Source organism: Petromyzon marinus, chromosome 59 (assembly GCF_048934315.1).
Source record: "Petromyzon marinus isolate PM22_M1 ecotype Great Lakes invasive population chromosome 59, UKy_Petmar_22M1.pri1.0, whole genome shotgun sequence".
Lineage (NCBI taxonomy): Eukaryota > Metazoa > Chordata > Hyperoartia > Petromyzontiformes > Petromyzontidae > Petromyzon > Petromyzon marinus.
Genome location: NC_133725.1, coordinates 2,804,481 through 2,822,533, shown reverse-complemented (window position 1 = coordinate 2,822,533; position 18,053 = coordinate 2,804,481). Strand labels below are relative to the sequence as shown.

Sequence of the window (18,053 nt, the reverse complement as noted above, 5' to 3'; positions counted from 1 at the left end):
CTCCTACAGACCACGCGAGGTAGTTAACATCTCCTAGCCACCGTGATGATGATGAGAGAGAGACACGCAAACTCCAAATATACAGCAGGCGTCAGGGTCGAGATCGAACCCACGACCTCCTGTACACCAGGCGAGGTAGTTAACATCTCCTAGCCACCATGATGATGAGAGAGAGAGAGAGACACGCAAACTCCAAATACACAGCAGGCGTCAGGGTCGGGATCGAACCCACGACCTCCTGCATACCAAGCGAGGTAGTTAACATCTCCTAGCCACCGTGATGATGATGAGAAAGATACACACAAACTCCAAATACACAACAGGCGTCAAGGGTCGGGATCGAACCCACGACCTCCTGTACACCAGGTGAGGTAGTTAACATCTCCTCGCCACGGTGGCGCCCCTGGCGGAGCCAAGGCACCGGGGGGGCACCTTCTCCTCGACGTCCACCCACGGATTGGGGGGGGAGGGTGGGGGGGAAGGGAACCTCACGACATTCGCACGGCGATCCACCGACCCTCCCGCTGCTGCTGGCCCGCCACGGCGCCGGCCGATGGGGCCCGGCGCAAGCGTGACGGCTGTCCCGGCGGGCCCCCGGGGGCTTACCGAGGTACGGGATGCAGGGCATCATGCGGATGCTGCGCACGTACTCCCGGATGCGCTTGTAGTTGTCCTCCTTGGACATGAGGTAGTCCAGCTTGTCGAACGACGCCTTGTCCTTGCGGCTCAGCAGCTGACAAGAGAAATCATGATCTGAAGCTTTCGTGACTGCAGGAATCCACACTCTTTGGTCCTTTCGGTAAAGTCCACGTAGTGGGGAGAAACATAAAATAAGATAAAACAACGTCGTGATTTGTTTTATCTTATACCTAGGCGACTTTACCAAAAGCACCAAAGAGTAAGAGAAATTATTTTAAATCTTTCTTTCGTCTGGGCTGCTGATGTAGACGCAGAGCCAACAACTACAATTTCACAGCAGATAACAGCAAGCGGAGTGGGTGTATCATCATCAACGTCGTGATGTCTCTATTAGTCTAAGCGTTTCTATGGGTCTCTATGAGGTTTTCGAGTTTCTGTTAGTCTCGATTAGTCTGGATCTCTATGGGTATCTATGAGTCTCTGTGCATCTCACTGAGTCTATGGGTCTCTATGGGGTCTCCAAGTCTATTGTGCGTCTATTAGTTTGGATCTCTATGAGTATCTATGAGTCTCTGTGCATCTCACTGAGTCTATGGGTCTCTATGGGGTCTCTGAGTCTCTGTGCGTCTCTATTAGTTTGGATCTCTATGGGTATCTACGAGTCTCTGTGCATCTCACTAAGTCTATGGATCTCTATGGGGTCTCCGAGTGTCTGTTCTGGGTGACCACATTTGCACCACGACTACTACACAGCTGGAGAGTTTTTAATTTTCCATTTGTGCATCAGGTGTCATCTGCATGGTTTGTGCAGTGGATGCGGTTGACGGTGGACCATGAGCAGCCTCAAACCCCAGGGGATCTTCTGCGTTGGGTCTTTCACAACGTCGTGTTTGTTTGCGAGTTCTAATTTTAATCAACTAGAATTTAGCTGGCCTACGGCCGCCTGTCACCCCCACTGAAGTCCTCTTCTTCCCCCCCCACCCCCATGTGTCCAGATACTACTACTGACTCTATTGTATTTAAGGTGTATATGTATATATGCCTACACACCCTACATACAATAGAGTCAGTAGATACTATAGAGCCAGTAGGTACTACTGACTATAAAAGGCGGCCGGGCGTGGTGCTGGCCACCCACCCCCTCGTGTGCCACAGTGCCGGTAGCCTTCGCAGGTGCTCGCAAACAGCACTTGCCCCAACGCTCTGTTACAGGCTACACGGGGGATCTTTGCCTTTGCTGCGTGGGGTCTAAATGCTCGTACCCCCCAGGTCTTGGCGAGACGGAAGATAGGGGCACTCTGCAACGCTGACAGCACGGCGATGAGAGCGTGCAGATTCTTGAGCTCATGCAGCTTCTGCAGAACCACCAACAACAACAACAACGACGACGGATGTTATAAACAACGTCAACAATGATCCATAATACAGGCTTTTTGGGTTAGATCTCATGAATTTATGAGTGTGTTTTTAAACCCGCCACTACCCGACACGGCCGGTTAGTGAGGTTTGTCAGGTAAACAGAACGTGGCCAATTCGTTACTGGTACAGCACTACACCGGTTGTGTTGCAGAGCAAAGCCACAACATTTACAATCGGAGTACGACGTTTCGCCGGTCACTACAACCGACATCATCAGGCGGCAGCCAGATTTGTGGAGGAATCCTCCTCCTGTTTCGTTCCTTGAATATGGGGGTGGAGATGTGATGATGTCACTTGTGAGCACTTCTTGAGCGAAGTGGGGGGAGGGGCGGGGCGGGATCAATGAATGCGTATAAATGACAATGATTTTAACAACAACATCGAACGCATCTGCGATATTATCAACGTCAACAAAAACACAAAACATTGACAACCAGATCAAGCACATCAACCCCAACAACATCAACATTATCAACAACATCAACCCCAAAAACATCAACATTATCAACAACATCAACCACAACATCAACAACATCAACCCCAACAACATTATCAATAACATAAACCTCAACAACATAAACTTTATCAACAACATGAACCCCAAAAACATCAACATTATCAACAACATCAACCACAACATCAACCCCAACAACATCAACATTATACTGGTAGGAACTTCCTGGTTACACCACCAGCCCACAGGGGATTATTGTGTCCGTCCGTCGTGAATCCAAAAATGGGAGGGGTGCAGCTGGGTGGAGAGGGGAGGGTGGGGAGGGGCTGGGTGGGGAGGGAGGGGCTGGGTGGGGAGGGTGGGGAGGGGCTGGGTGGGGAGGGGAGGGGAGGGTGGGGAGGGGCTGGGTGGGGATTGTGGGGCTGGGTGGGGGGTGGGAGGGGTGGGGCTGGGTGGGGAGGGGCTGGTCACCCCGTGGTGCCCTTATAAAACTCAACGTTTAACCTACTCACGCCGGCTTGTGCCCGCCCTCACAATCGGGCATATTTGCGGAATACACCACGTGGTGCCGCCATTGGCCCTGGCCATTGACCGAGCAACCCAACGTTCCTACCAGCTCCCTCCGCAGAAATGTGTTCAACATCAACCCCAACAATATTATCAACACCATCAGCCACAACAACATTAACATTATCAACACCATCAACCACATCATCAACAAAACCAACCACAACAATATCATCAACAACATCAACCCCACCAACATCATCAACAACATTATCAACCACAACAACATCATCCTCAATATTATCAACAACATTCAACATCAACCTCAACAACATCAACATTATCAACAACATCAACCACAACATCAACAACATCAACCTCAACAACATCAACCCCAACAACATCAACCCAACATCAACCACAACATCAGCCCCAACAACATCAACATTATCAACAACATCAAGCACAACATCAACAACCCCAGCATCAACATTATCAACACCATCAACCACAACAATAACATTTTCAACACCATCAACCACATATCACCAAAACCAACAGCAACAATATCATCATCAACAACATCAACCCCACCAACATCATCAACATTATCAACCACAACAACATCATCCTCAACATTATCAACAACATTCAACATCATCAACATCAACCCCAACAACATCAACATTATCAACATCAACCACACCATCAACAAGATCACCAACAACCATCACAACAACATGAACATCATCTGAAAAAAATCTCCACGTAGAAAGATTTTGTTTTCCTAAGTCAGACCACCCACCTTGGCGACTTTGATGAAATGGAATAACATTTCCTACACATGTCCACACGATGGTAGGCCACTTCGTTCACCTATCATTTGTGATGGCCGGGTCGACCCTGCAAAAAGAGCTATATATAGCGGCTAAATGGGGCCTAACCTGGTAAAATAAAAAATATATTTTAGTTAAACGTCTCACCTTGGCGATTTTTATGAAATGGCATAAGATTTCCGCCCGGATCTTGAGAGTGCGCGCCTTCAGAATTTCCCGGACCACCCAGAAGCTCACCTGCAAAACGCACACAGAGACAAACCCATCCCCCGGATGGTTTGAGTGTGACCGACTGTGAGGACTCACAGGAGTCTCACTTGAGTGACCTGGGTGAATGAGTGGGTGAATGAGTGGGTTATTGAGTGAATGGATGAGTGGGTGAATGAGTGGGTGGTGTGAATGAATGCTTTTAACGTGACCAGCCTTGAGAACTCGGAGACCGGGATAGGGGTCTCATTTGCAAGAGTGACCTGGGTGAATGACTAGGTGAATGAGTGAATGAATGAGTGGGTGAATAAGTGTGTGAATGAGGGAGTGGTGTGAATGAATGTTTTTTTTGTAACCAGCCGTGAGAACTCAAAGAGACCAGGATAGGAGTCTCACTTGAAAGAGAGATGAATGAGTGAGTTGGTGATTGAGCGAGTGAACGGGCGAATTCATGATTGGGTGAATGAGGGAGCGGGTGAAGGAATGAGTGATCGAGTGAGTGGATGGGTAAGTGAACGGGTGAGTGGGTAGGTGCTGGAGTGAGTGAGTGGGTCAATTCACGTTCCGAGTTGCTGTTATGTGTGACAAGGTGAAAACTCAAAAGGGACCAGCAATGGGGAAGTCTCATTTTGCAAGCGTCACCTGGGCCACAAAAACGACTAAAAGTTAAACAAAATAGAATAAGTGCAGCGATGCGGAATATAAAAAAGAACCAAAACAACAGAATGGCCCAGCGAGGCGGAGTATCAGTGAGCGAGTGAGCAAGAGAGTGAGTGAGCGTGGGAATGACTGAGAGTGAGCAAGCGAGGTGTTGAGTGGATAAGCGAGTGAACGTATGCGTTGATAGGCGAGCGAGCACCCGATTGAGTGACATGGCGAATCGGTACGACAGCGAGCAAAGCAAGCGCGCGGGCGATCGCGCGAGAGCGAGCGAGTGAGCGATGATCGCGCGAGTGATCGAGCGAGCGACGCGTTAGGCGGCTAAAACGAGCTAAGCGCGTGAGCGGGCGAGCGACCGCGATGGAACCCCGCTGATCCGGAAGGGAAGCGCGTACGTGGTTGAATCTGCGAGTGAAGGCGACGACGTTGGGCGCAAGGCTGTGCTTCTCTTTCCTGTTCCACCCGCAGCTCGACAGCTCCTGCCGGCGTCACACACGCAACACGGTTCACAATTATAACGTAACGACGACGACAACGTTAAGAACGCAACACGGTTCACAATTATAACGTGACGATGACGATGATAACAATGATAACATCAAGGACGCAACACCATTAACAATGATTACGTTGCGACAATGATAACGACAAGCAAGCAGCACGAGTCACAATTATAACGTAATGACACTGATGATTATAACGTCACGCACGCAGCAGGAGTGGAGACAGAAAAAACATCGCCACTCGGGGAGACAAAGGCGGCCGGGCGTGGTGCTGGCCACCCACCCCCTCGTGTGCCGTGCCGATCACAGGTGCTGCTACTCGCTAACAGCACTTGCCCCAGCAGTCTGTTAAGGCTATAAGGGCTATCTGTCTTTGTTTATGCGACCACATTTTTACTCTCAGTGTCCTATCCCCAAACAAAACAGAGGCTCCCTGTACTGCACAGGCTCGCTGGCTTGTTGTTCTCCAGATCCTTATCACTGCCATTGTGAAGGAGCTTACCTCTGGTTGAATGGCTTTGAAGACCGGGCAATCCATCAGCGTTATCTGGCTCTGTGTGCACGCGCAACGAAAAACAACCAAGATTAAACCCCCACCGAAGCATTTGGAGAACCATTGTTTCAGACAGGGGGCACACAATCGTGTTGGCTGCAGGGTGGCTCAATAGGTAACTGAATCTGGCGCCTCACGGCAAGAAGGACCTGGGTTCGATTCCCGACTCGGGCGATTTTCTGCTCGGAGAGTTTGTGTGGTTCCCCCCCCCCCACCTTCCCCCCGCAGTTCCGCACGGTGTGAGCGAGTGTGCGAGTTCGTGACCCCGGCGACCCGGGATCGATTCCTGTTCACGGCCAACGCCCGTGACGATTATCCGAAACGGTCCAGGGCCTCCACTAGGTCGACTCGGCCTGAAATTGGTACCTGGTGCGGTGTGTTAACATCGCCTCCGGGGAGACAAAGGCGGACACGGGCGTGGTTGCCGGCCACCCACCCCCTTCGTGTGCCGTGGCGGCTTTAAAAGGTGCTGCTCGCTAACAGCGCTTGCCCCAACAGCCTGTTACAGATTCTAGTTTCTCTCGGTAAAGTCACGTAAATGGAAATATACATATAATAAAATGTCACATTTTAATAGGAAAAAGTTAAACATTTAAAACACTCAAAGCAAAGTCTGTTACAGGCCACACGGGAGGGGATGTTTGTCTTTGTTCGCGACGGTAAAGTCACGTGGCCGCGGGGCAACGCGAAATGTTTCGGCTCCGACGCTCGCTCGGTCACTCGGAGAGAGATCACGCGGATTTTCCTGGCCATTGCCTTCGGAGGCTGTTGGAAAATAAAAATCAATTAAAATAACCGGATAAAGGGGGCGTGCTCATGTAACGGTCTCGTCGGAAGCAATCGGCGCACGCTGGTTGCTCGCTTATCGGGAAAATATCGCTTTCATTCGCCGTTCCCGCTGTTGCAGTGTACGTAACGCGCGCGTACGTGTGGTCACAAGCTAGTTCGCTTGTGGGTAACGTCTGCTGTTCGGGTCGTGCAACGGTTAACGCCGCGCCTACGGACCCGGCGACCCGAGTAAGATTCCCGATCACGGCCCCTCCAAAGGGCACCGGTCCTCCGCACCGACGGACCCGGTTCCCTCGGCGGGGGAACGTGGAGTTTCCACGTTGACGAGAGCGAGGTTTGCGGGCGGGTGGGTGTGGGGGGTCCTCACCGCGAACTCCTCGGGCGTGACCTTGAGCACGTCGAACACCACCGCGTCGTAGCTCTTAGACATCTGCGAGGCCGCCGACGGCTTCTCCGACATCGACTCCGTGCTGCTGGTCGACTGGCAGGGGGGCGGGAGGGAGAGAGAGAGAGAGGACGATGACGATGATGACAAAAATATAGAAACGAAAGCTTAGCGTTTTTTTTTATTTTGTTATCCGGTAAGGCCCCCACCACCAAGCTATGTGGCTCGTTTTCAGAGGCGACCCTGGCCACCACAAACGCGAGCTCAACGAAGTGTGGCTTCTTCTTTGGTTCTTTCGGTAAAGTCACGTAGAATGAGAATAAAATAATAAAATAACACAATCAAATTCTCACGACGTTTCGGCCACAACGCAAGCGGCCGTCTTCAGCTCTGTCGTCCCGACAGGTCTGTACCTTTCACCTGAAGACGGCCCGCTTGCGTTGTGGCCGAAACGTCGTGAGAATTTTATTGTGTTATTTTATTATTTTATTCTCATTCTACGTGACTTTACCGAAAGAACCAAACAAGATGAATCCTTGCAGTCACGAAAACTTCAAATCTAAATTGAAGTGTGGCTTGTCACCATCAGGTGGAAGTTCATAGCAGCCCAAATACTCTCAACGCGTGACGTCGAATTCAGAAAAAACAGAGGACCCGGAGAAAAATACACGCGACCACGGGGGAGAGAGACATCGTCAGGGTCGGGATCGAACCCACGACCTTCTGCATACCAGGCGAGGTAGTTAACATCTCCTAGCCACCGTGATGATGATGAGAGAGAGACACGCAAACTCCAAATATACAGCAGCAGGCGTCAGGATTGAGATCGAACCCACGAACCTCCTGTACACCAGGCGAGGTAGTCAACATCTCCTAGCCACCGTGATGATGATGAGAGAGAGACACACAAACTCCAAATATACAGCAGGTGTCAAGGGTCCGGGATCGAACCCACGAACTCCTGCATACCAGGCGAGGTAGTTAACATCTGATCATGATGTTGACGATGATCCCTAGCAGTGAGTGTAGCTACAAAGCTACCACCACCGCTACCGTCACCACCACTACCGTCTCCACCATTACATTACCACCACCAACACCGCCACCATGGCATCACCACCAACACCATCAGATCACCACAACCACGGCCATCATCGCCCACCTCAGGTGCCTGAGCACAGGAGGACGCATTGTGGCTTCTGTTCCCGACCGCCATGTCCATAGCTCAGGGCCGGGCCTCCGGCAGTCATGGGCTCACAGCGCCGGCACCTGACGCACGCAGCAGCAGCAGCAACAACAACAACAACAACAATCACGGACAACAACGACAAGAACACCAACGCGCATTCGGAGATCTCGCAGAGCGGAGAGCAGTTGCCGCGACCTTTCACGTTGCTAAGGCGGTGCTGTCAAGGCGACGGCCCGCGGAAGAGGATACCACAGAGCTAGCTCCGAGTGGTGTATTGTAGTATGTATGTTTGTTGAACTTCTTTCGCACGGTACGTAGCCAAGCGTGCTGATCGGAGGTGCAGTGTGAGTCTATGGGCGGTGTGGAGTCTATGGGCAGTGTTGAGTCTATGGGCAGTGTTGAGGTTATGGGCAGTGTTGAGTCTATGGGCAGTGTTGAGTCTATGGGCAGTGTTGGGTCTATGGGCAGTGTTGGGTCTATGGGCAGTGTTGAGTCTATGGGCAGCGTTGAGTCTATGGGCAGTGTTAGTCTATGGGCAGTGTTGAGTCTATTGGCAGTGTTGAGTCTATAGGCAGTGTTGAGTCTTGTGTTGAGTCTATGGGCAGTGTTGAGTCTATGGGCAGTGTTGAGTCTATGGGTAGTGTTGAGTCTATGGGCAGTGTTGAGTCTATGGGCAGTGTTGAGTCTATGGGCAGTGTTGAGTCTATGGGCAGTGTTGAGTCTATGGGCAGTGTTGAGTCTATGGGTAGTGTTGAGTCTATGGGCAGTGTTGAGTCTATGAGCAGTGTTGAGTCTATGGGCAGTGTTGAGTCTATGAGCAGTGTTGAGTCTATGAGCAGTGTTGAGTCTATGAGCAGTGTTGAGTCTATGAGCAGTGTTGAGTCTATGGGCAGTGTTGAGTCTATGGGTAGTGTTGAGTCTATGGGCGGTGTGGAGTCTATGGGCAGTGTTGAGTCTATGGGCAGTGTTGAGTCTATGGGCAGTGTTGAGTCTATGGGCAGTGTTGAGTCTATGGGCAGTGTAGAGTCTATGGGCAGTGTTGAGTCTATGGGCAGTGTTGAGTCTATGGGCAGTGCTGAGTCTATGGGCAGTGCTGAGTCTATGGGCAGTGTTGAGTTCATGGGCAGTGTTAGTCTATGGGCAGTGCTGAGTCTATGGGCAGTGTTGAGTCTATGGGCAGTGTTGAGTCTATGGGTAGTGTTGAGTCTATGGGCAGTGTTGAGTCTATGGGCAGTGTTGAGTCTATGGGCAGTGTTGAGTCTATGGGTAGTGTTGAGTCTATGGGCAGTGTTGAGTCTATGGGTAGTGTTAGTCTATGGGCAGTACGTATGTATTACTGAGCTTCTTTCGCACCGTACGTAGCCAAGCGTGCCCATCGGAGGTGAGGGGGAAGGACGGCAAACCAACCACGAGAAGCCGTTTGTGCGTGGTCACTGAGTGACCCCCCCCCCCTCAAGTGACATCGCTCCTCCCGCAATACAATTCAGGGCACCGAGCCACCAGTCCCCCCCACCAAGTGTGGTCACTAAGGGACCCCCCCCTCCCGAGTGACATCGCCCCCCCCACTCCCCCCATACGTCTCAGTACGCCAAACGCGGCAACGGCATCCACCGTGCTCCGACACGGCGGCTCCGCCCTGACCACGGGGTGCTTGAATCGTCTCTCTTTTTATTCTTTCAAAAAAGCCATTTCAAAAACTCCTGCCGGAGGACAGGACGAGACAAAACACGTGCAGGCAAAAGTGTCTCGCTCGCTCGCTCTCTCTCTCTCCCCTTGCAAGATCAAGATCTGGCTCAGAGCCTTTACCCCTTTAGAGAAGCCTAAAAACTCAAGTCACAAGTTAGCGAAGGGGGACGACGGCTCTTGAGATGGTTAAATATGGGGACCCCCTCCCCCGCCCCGCCGCCACAATCCTCCGCCACAACCCCCCACCCGCCGCTTCTACAGGGAGTCCCAAGAGTCTGGAATCATCGGAAAAGCACGGCTCCGTGTTCTCGGCTCGCGCTCCCGCATTCAGCCTGTTAAATCCAACAGCGAACCCGGCGAACCGAGTTTAATTCCTCTAAGCTCACGACCCACTTCAGTCGCAATGATCTGAACCGGTCCTGGGCTTCCCCGAGGTCAGTGGTTGTTCAACAGCGACCTCCCTCTGACGCCGATTTCCTACGAGTAGCATGATTTGGACTCGCTCCTCAAGTACTCAGAGACACATTTGGGCCGGCAGAAACAAAACAAAAAAACGAATTCGATATTCCCCCCACCCCCATGATTCCAGACACATGGGGCCACCCCGTGTAGTTGGCCCGGCTCCGGCCTTCTCTCCAACGGATACCCCCGGGCGCCGCGGTGCCCTCGTTTCTCCCGCGGTGCTACCGAATAAAAGGACGCGACAACCGCTGTTTGTTTGACACACACACAAACAAAGAAAGTCGAGAGGGGTTGTGGGCTCAATGGGAGGCCCGGGCAGATGTCGCTGTTGGGGGGGTGGGGGGTGGGCCCCTGGGGGCGACCCGCTGCCTAAGTGGGGTGGAGAAGCAGGCGGCTGTTGGTTAAAAACGGCGGCGTCGGTCATCGGGGGCATTAACGGGACGACGAAAACACGCAGGGGGTGGGGAACGCAGCGTGTCTAGACGTGACTACGAGACACTCACTACATGTCTAGATGTGACTAGGAGACACTCACTACGTGTCTAGACGTGACTACGAGACACTCACTACATGTCTAGACGTGACTACGAGACACTCACTACATGTCTAGACGTGACTAGGAGACACCCACTACGTGTCTAGATGTGAATAGGAGGCACTCACTACGTGTCTAGACATGACTAGGAGACACCCACTACATGTCTAGACGTGACTAGGAGACACTCACTACATGTCTAGACGTGACTAAGAGACACCCACTACATGTCTAGACGTGACTAGGAGACACTCACTACATGTCTAGATGTGACTAGGAGACACTCACTACATGTCTAGACGTGACTAGGAGACACTCACTACATGTCTAGATGTGACTAGGAGACACCCACTACATGTCTAGATGTGACTAGGAGACACTCACTACATGTCTAGATGTGACTAGGAGACACTCACACATGTCTAGATGTGACTAGGAGACACTCACTGCATGTCTAGACGTGACTAGGAGACACCCACACATGTCTAGACGTGACTAGGAGACAATCACTACATGTCTAGATGTGACTAGGAGACACTCACTACATGTCTAGATGTGACTACGAGACACTCACTACATGTCTAGACGTGACTAGGAGACACGCACTACGTGTCTAGATGTGACTACGAGACACTCACTACATGTCTAGACGTGACTAGGAGACACCCACTACATGTCTAGATGTGACTAGGAGACACTCACTACATGTCTAGATGTGACTAGGAGACACCCACTACATGTCTAGATGTGACTAGGAGACACTCACTACATGTCTAGACGTGACTAGGAGACACCCACTACGTGTCTAGATGTGACTAGGAGACACCCACTACGTGTCTAGATGTGACTAGGAGACACCCACTACATGTCTAGACGTGACTAAAAGACACCCACTACATGTCTAGACGTGACTAGGAGACACTCACTACATGTCTAGATGTGACTAGGAGACACTCACTACGTGTCTAGATGTGACTAGGAGACACTCACTACGTGTCTAGATGTGACTAGGAGACACTCACTACATGTCTAGATGTGACTAGGAGACACCCACTGCATGTCTAGATGTGACTAGGAGACACTCACTACATGTCTAGATGTGACTAGGAGACACCCACTGCATGTCTAGATGTGACTAGGAGACACTCACTACATGTCTAGATGTGACTAGGAGACACCCACTACGTGTCTAGATGTGACTAGGAGACACTCACTACATGTCTAGATGAGACTAGGAGACACCCACTACATGTCTAGATGTGACTAGGAGACACTCACACATGTCTAGATGTGACTAGGAGACACCCACTACGTGTCTAGATGTGACTAGGAGACACCCACTACATGTCTAGATGTGACTAGGAGACACTCACTACATGTCTAGATGTGACTAGGAGACACTCACTACGTGTCTAGACGTGACTAGGAGACACCCACTACATGTCTAGATGTGACTAGGAGACACCCACTACGTGTCTAGACGTGACTAGGAGACACCCACTACGTGTCTAGATGTGACTAGGAGACACCCACTACATGTCTAGATGTGACTAGGAGACACTCACTACATGTCTAGATGTGACTAGGAGACACTCACTACATGTCTAGACGTGACTAGGAGACACTCACTACGTGTCTAGATGTGACTATGAGACACTCACTACATGTCTAGATGTGACTAGGAGACACCCATTACATGTCTAGACGTGACTAGGAGACACTCACTACGTGTCTAGATGTGACTAGGAGACACTCACACATGTCTAGACGTGACTAGGAGACACCCACTACATGTCTAGATGTGACTAGGAGACACCCACAACATGTCTAGATGTGACTAGGAGGCACCCACTACATGTCTAGACGTGACTAGGAGACACCCACTACGTGTCTAGACGTGACTAGGAGACACCCACTACGTGCCTAGACGTGACTAGGAGACACCCACATTGTTGAGTCAATACAATATTCTCGTTGCATTCGAACTTCCTCTTTCCCGTAACGAAGTGGTGGCGAGCGGGGACGCAAGCCTTGCGTACCCCCCCCCCATCTATCATCTACCCAGCATCCACAGTGCAGCTGCGCCTACTGCTGCACCCACACACACACAGAGTCTACAATAACACAAGCAGCTCGTATCGCAGACATCATTTTAAGGCCGCGTGTCAATGACGGAAAAACAAACGGTCTTACGTTGTAAAAGTCGCGTTCGGACTAGATGGCGCCAGGGGTCTCTCTGAGGTTAGAATCCAAAAGGGGTTCAACTGATCTGTGCTGAAACCTGTTTCTCAAGTGTAGTGTGGTTGATGGTCTCAGCCCGGAAATCAACGACCCATACAGGAGACCCATTAGACTTGCGCAGACTATCGCAACAACCACCACCACTAAGTGGTGGTGACGTCACCACGGTGCTTGTGCCATGCCAGGTGCGCTCTGAGGCCACGTGAAGTGCCAAAGGCCCGCTGGCAGGAGGTCAAGGAGCAGACCCAGATGCCATGGGTTGACCGACTTGAGATGAACCAGCTGTACCCACCTACTGTGCCAACCTGCTGTGTTTTAGCCACCCGGCACTCTGCCCGTTGTTTGAGTGTCGTTCCTCTGCCCTCTGTTGTTGCTGGAGGGCGACTGCCTCCAACTCCCCAGCAGCGTCCTTCACGGGCCTCCTCCACAGAGGCCTAACTTAACACCGCTGGTACCGATAATCGGCAATTCCGATCAGCTCCACATCCTTCTGTACCACATCAGCCCATCTCTTTCCTAGCGCGTGCATAGAATATACAGACCCACAGACTCACATTACAATTCAGACTCACATGGGATCCACAGGCTCGCACAAATACAAAGATTCCCCGTGTAGCCTTAACAGACAGTTGGGGCAAGTGCTGTTAGCGAGCACCTATGAAGGCCGGCACGATGCCTGATCGCCTTTGTCTCCCCAGCGGTGATGTTCACTACACACCGCACCAGGCATTTATTTGAGGCGCAGGACCGGTTCAGATATTTGTCCAAAGATCTTGGCCGTGAGCGGGAATCAAACTCGGGTCGCCGGGTTCGTCGCGCAGCGTAACGCTAACCGCTACATTACCGCCCCCCAGGCTCAGACAGACCACAGACAGACTCACGTGAAGACCTGCAGACGTACATTCACTTACGCAGAGGAGGCATACAGACTTACACACAGGGACCCGACAGAGTCACAGAGACTTGTTTTAAAAAAAAATTGGGCTCTCAAGTGTAACGAGGCGATGGTCTCGGCAGCCCGGCCACCAACTACCCACAAGGAGAAGCGCATACTTCACCACGCTGGTCAGCGCGGGTTGGCCAAGTCGGTGAGCGATGACGTGGGAGCACACACAAGTACGGCACGATAATTAAATTTGCCACACCGTCGTATGAAGAACACCACGGACATTTCACAGCATATGTTCATCCACATTTCGCAACGAACGTGTAAAGTGCAAATAAGGCATCTCGTGATAATGTTTTTCCACTTTCCGCCGATGATGATGTTTTTCCATCTCGCTCCTGTTAGTGCAATGGGCAACCGCTGGGCCGATGCCATCACCGCTGGACTCGTTGCCTCTCTGGTCGTTGCGCAAACCGAACCGGATTTATCTGTAATAGGAGTCTTGGAGTGTTTGCGCAAGCCAGCACGAGCCCACGACTGCCTTCAACCCTTCCTCTTTCAACTGTGACTAACCCTCTATCTTGCGCATAGACATGGCCAAGACACACCCATACAATATTCATATTCTTAGCTCTTTCGGTAAAGTCACGTTGAAGGGAAACAATAAAAATAATAAAATATATAACAATAAAAATTCTCACGACGTTTCCACCATAACGCAAACGGTCGTCATCAGGTGTGTTTGTGTTATGGTCGAAACGTCGTGAGAATTTTTATTGTTTTATATACATTTTATTATTTTTATTGTTTCCCTTCACCGTGACTTTCCCGAAAGAGCTAAGAATATGAATTACTGCAGTCACGAAAGCTTTAAATCAAAATTTACACCCATACAATGTTTACATATGGCTAAGAGACACCCACACAATCTTCATAAATGGCTAAGAGACATCCAGACTGTTTAGATATGGCTAAGAGACACCTAGACAATCTCCATATATGGCTAAGAGAGACCCCATACAATGTTTAGATATGGCTAAGAGACACCCAGACAATGTTTAGATATGGCTAAGAGACACCCAGACAATCTTCATACATGGCTAAGAGAGATCCCATACAATGTTTAGATATGGCTAAGAGACACACAGACAATCTCCATATATGGCTAAGAGAGATCCCATACAATGTTTAGATATGGCTAAGAGACACACAGACAATCTCCATGTGGCTAAGAGAGACCCCATACAATGTTTAGATATGGCTAAGAGACACCCAGACAATCTTCATATATGGCTAAGAGAGACCCCATACAATGTTTAGATATGGCTAAGAGACACCCAGACAATCTTCATATATGGCTAAGAGAGACCCCATACAATGTTTAGACATGGCTAAGAGACACCCAAACAATCTCCATATATGGCTAAGAGAGACCCCATACAATGTTTAGACATGGCTAAGAGACACCCAGACAATCTCCATATATGGCTAAGAGAGACCCCATACAATGTTTAGACATGGCTAAGAGACACCCAGACAATCTACATATATGGCTAAGAGACACCCAGACAATGTTTAGATATGGCTAAGAGACATCCAATCTTCATATATAGCAAAGAGAGACCCCATGCAATGTTTAGATATGGCTAAGAGACACCCAGACAATCTCCATATGTGGCTAAGAGAGACCCCATACAATGTTTAGATATGGCTGCCTTAATGCCCCTATTTCCACAAGGCAGCTAAACTCAACCCAAAGAACTGTCATTACTTTCACCCTCAAATTTTCATTCCTTCCAATCTCTCACGAACAAATAATAATAGTAACTTCGTATCCGTAAGAGGTTTATAAATGTGTCGTTAAACCCGCCACCACCCGACACACCTATATTTTGCGTGCTCTAACACAAAAACCTCTTTCACAGATATTGGCCGCGAAACGCCTCCTACGTGTAAAAGGAACTTGGTACAATTCTAGATTTAAAGCTTTCGTGACTGCTAGGATCCATACTCTTTGGTTCTATTGGGTAAAGTCACGTAGGTGAAAGTAAAATAACAAAAAATCACGACGTTTCGGCCACAACACAAGCGGCCTTCATCAGGTGAAGTCTCGTCCCTTCACCTGATGAAGGCCGCTTGTGTTGTGGCCGAAACGTCGTGATTTTTTGTTATTTTATTTTCACCTACGTGACTTTACCCAATAGAACCAAAGAGGATGAACTTGGTACATTTCGTATCCGTGCCGCTCTCGTGACGAGGCCTTCATCCAGCAGCGGAGTGGCAGAAGGGCTGCGCGCGCAACGACATCAACATCCGCCTACCGCCTCCCCCCCGCTCCCCCTCCAGATGTTCGGCGACCAAGCAACAATTTTGCGTTCGTTTGGCTAAAACAAACGAACAAAAAAATGTCCCGCACGCTTCTAAATGTGTTTATTAGCCGCTGAACAACAGATTCCCAATGCCTAAAAGAGAGGAGCGGGATTCTTCAAGCTTATCTCGGAGATAAGAGGCCGAACATCAAACAGCCAGCCTCTGGCCGTCCGCCTGATAATATCCCGTTGTGATCACCGGCGCAGCGTCGGGAATCGAATTGTAAATGTTGTTGTTGTTGTTGGGTGGGTTTCACTCTCCGACGCACAATTCGGTGCGCGGCTGTACCGGTAAACGAATTGGCCACGTTTCGATTTAAAGCTTTCGCGACTGCAGGGATTCACCTTCTTGGCTGCTTTGTGTTGTGGCCGAAACGTCGTGAGAATTTAATTTTATCACGGTCGATTTTTATTATTTAATTATTTCCCTTCCACGTGACTTCACCGAAAGAACCAAGAAGATGAATTGGCCACGCTTCGTTTATACGTGACACAAGCTTGCTCGTTGACGGTGGTGTGGGGTGGTGGCGGGTTAACGCTCCAACACACAACCGGTTAAGTGCTGAACCAGTGACGAGTACGGCCACGTTCTGTTTACGTGACAAAACCCTCAGTGATCAGGCCGTGTCGGACGGTGGTGGTGGCGGCGGCGGCTTGAACGATTTAACCCAAAAACATCGAATCGGCACAAATAGCCTCCTGATGGTTGTTACCCTCTTAACGCGTTTCACGTCGACCCTTAACCGCCAACATCCTAACACTCAGCCAAGAGTGCTGTGGGGGATAAGTGGTGCGAAATGAGATCCTATTAAGGCTGGCTTCTCCACGTGAGAGTTTGCGTTGTGGTCAATAAATTCCACGCCCGGCCGCCTTTGTCTCCCTACTGCTGACGTTGCACACACAGTACCACACCAGGTACTCGCTTAAGGCTGAGTCGACTTAGGGAAGCACCCAGGCCCGGTTCAGATATTCGCTAGTTCCTTGTACACATGTACACAGCAATAGCTGTCATTCGCCACTCATCGGCAGCGACGTCACCACAGCGCTTGTGCCAGGCTAGGTGCACATATAAAAAAACACATTGAGACACACACATAGAAAACACACAAGCTGGACATACACACACGCACACATATACGCTCCTCTGCACAACACATATAGAGTGTATATACTTTACAATTCAGCACGGCGTAATTCACGTACCTATATACATATAAACGTATATTGTATTTCAAAGTGATCTGTTCAAATGAGACACTGAGGCGTTTGGTCATCTGTTTTACAGCCCTGATCAAGTGGTGGAGATTCCACATTCCCAGGGCGGGCGCGAGTCTTATCCACAGGACACAGCCACCGTTGCCTTCCCCACAAAGCGGTACCTATTTTACTGCCCCCGAAGGGATGATGGGCTGTATGTACGTTGGGACTTCTTTAGCACCGCACGTAGCTAACCGTGCTAACCAGAGGGTGCGATTAGCACCATATACACGTCCAATACTTGTGCACACACGTTCACATTAAGCATTTCAAAGCAGTATATATCATAAACATTTCACGTACATTTGAAAGATTGCGAAATACCGCAGTGTGTACATACCAATACAACCGCCTACGTTCTAACAAGTGTTTACATTAAATTAAAACAAACGTTTCAAAATACCGAGGGAAATAAATACAGCGCGTGAATATATACGTACGTGTACAGATACACGTTCGTATATAGCTACAATTAT

At 50.0% G+C, this 18,053-nt stretch overlaps 1 protein-coding gene across 5 annotated transcripts in view; it reads right to left on the bottom strand.

Annotated features, from left to right (window-relative positions):
* The window catches only part of LOC116955291 (ras-specific guanine nucleotide-releasing factor RalGPS2), a 210,592-nt gene that overhangs the window by 46,765 nt on the left and 145,774 nt on the right, over positions 1–18,053 (bottom strand). For 3 of the 5 annotated variants that reach the window (XR_012929819.1, XM_076053010.1, XM_076053013.1), the window contains exons 2-8: positions 8,115–8,221; positions 6,935–7,048; positions 5,728–5,778; positions 5,118–5,201; positions 4,003–4,092; positions 1,902–1,994; positions 607–733 (exon numbers count right to left, since the gene is read on the bottom strand). Coding sequence is in view for 4 of the 5 variants with exons in the window: in XM_076053010.1 (XP_075909125.1) it covers positions 607–733; positions 1,902–1,994; positions 4,003–4,092; positions 5,118–5,201; positions 5,728–5,778; positions 6,935–7,048; positions 8,115–8,174 (619 nt within the window). In the remaining variant the exon portion in view is untranslated. The remainder of the gene's footprint in view (positions 1–606; positions 734–1,901; positions 1,995–4,002; positions 4,093–5,117; positions 5,202–5,727; positions 5,779–6,934; positions 7,049–8,114; positions 8,222–18,053) is intronic. The other 2 variants (XM_076053012.1, XM_076053011.1) reach the window with 1 other exon arrangement.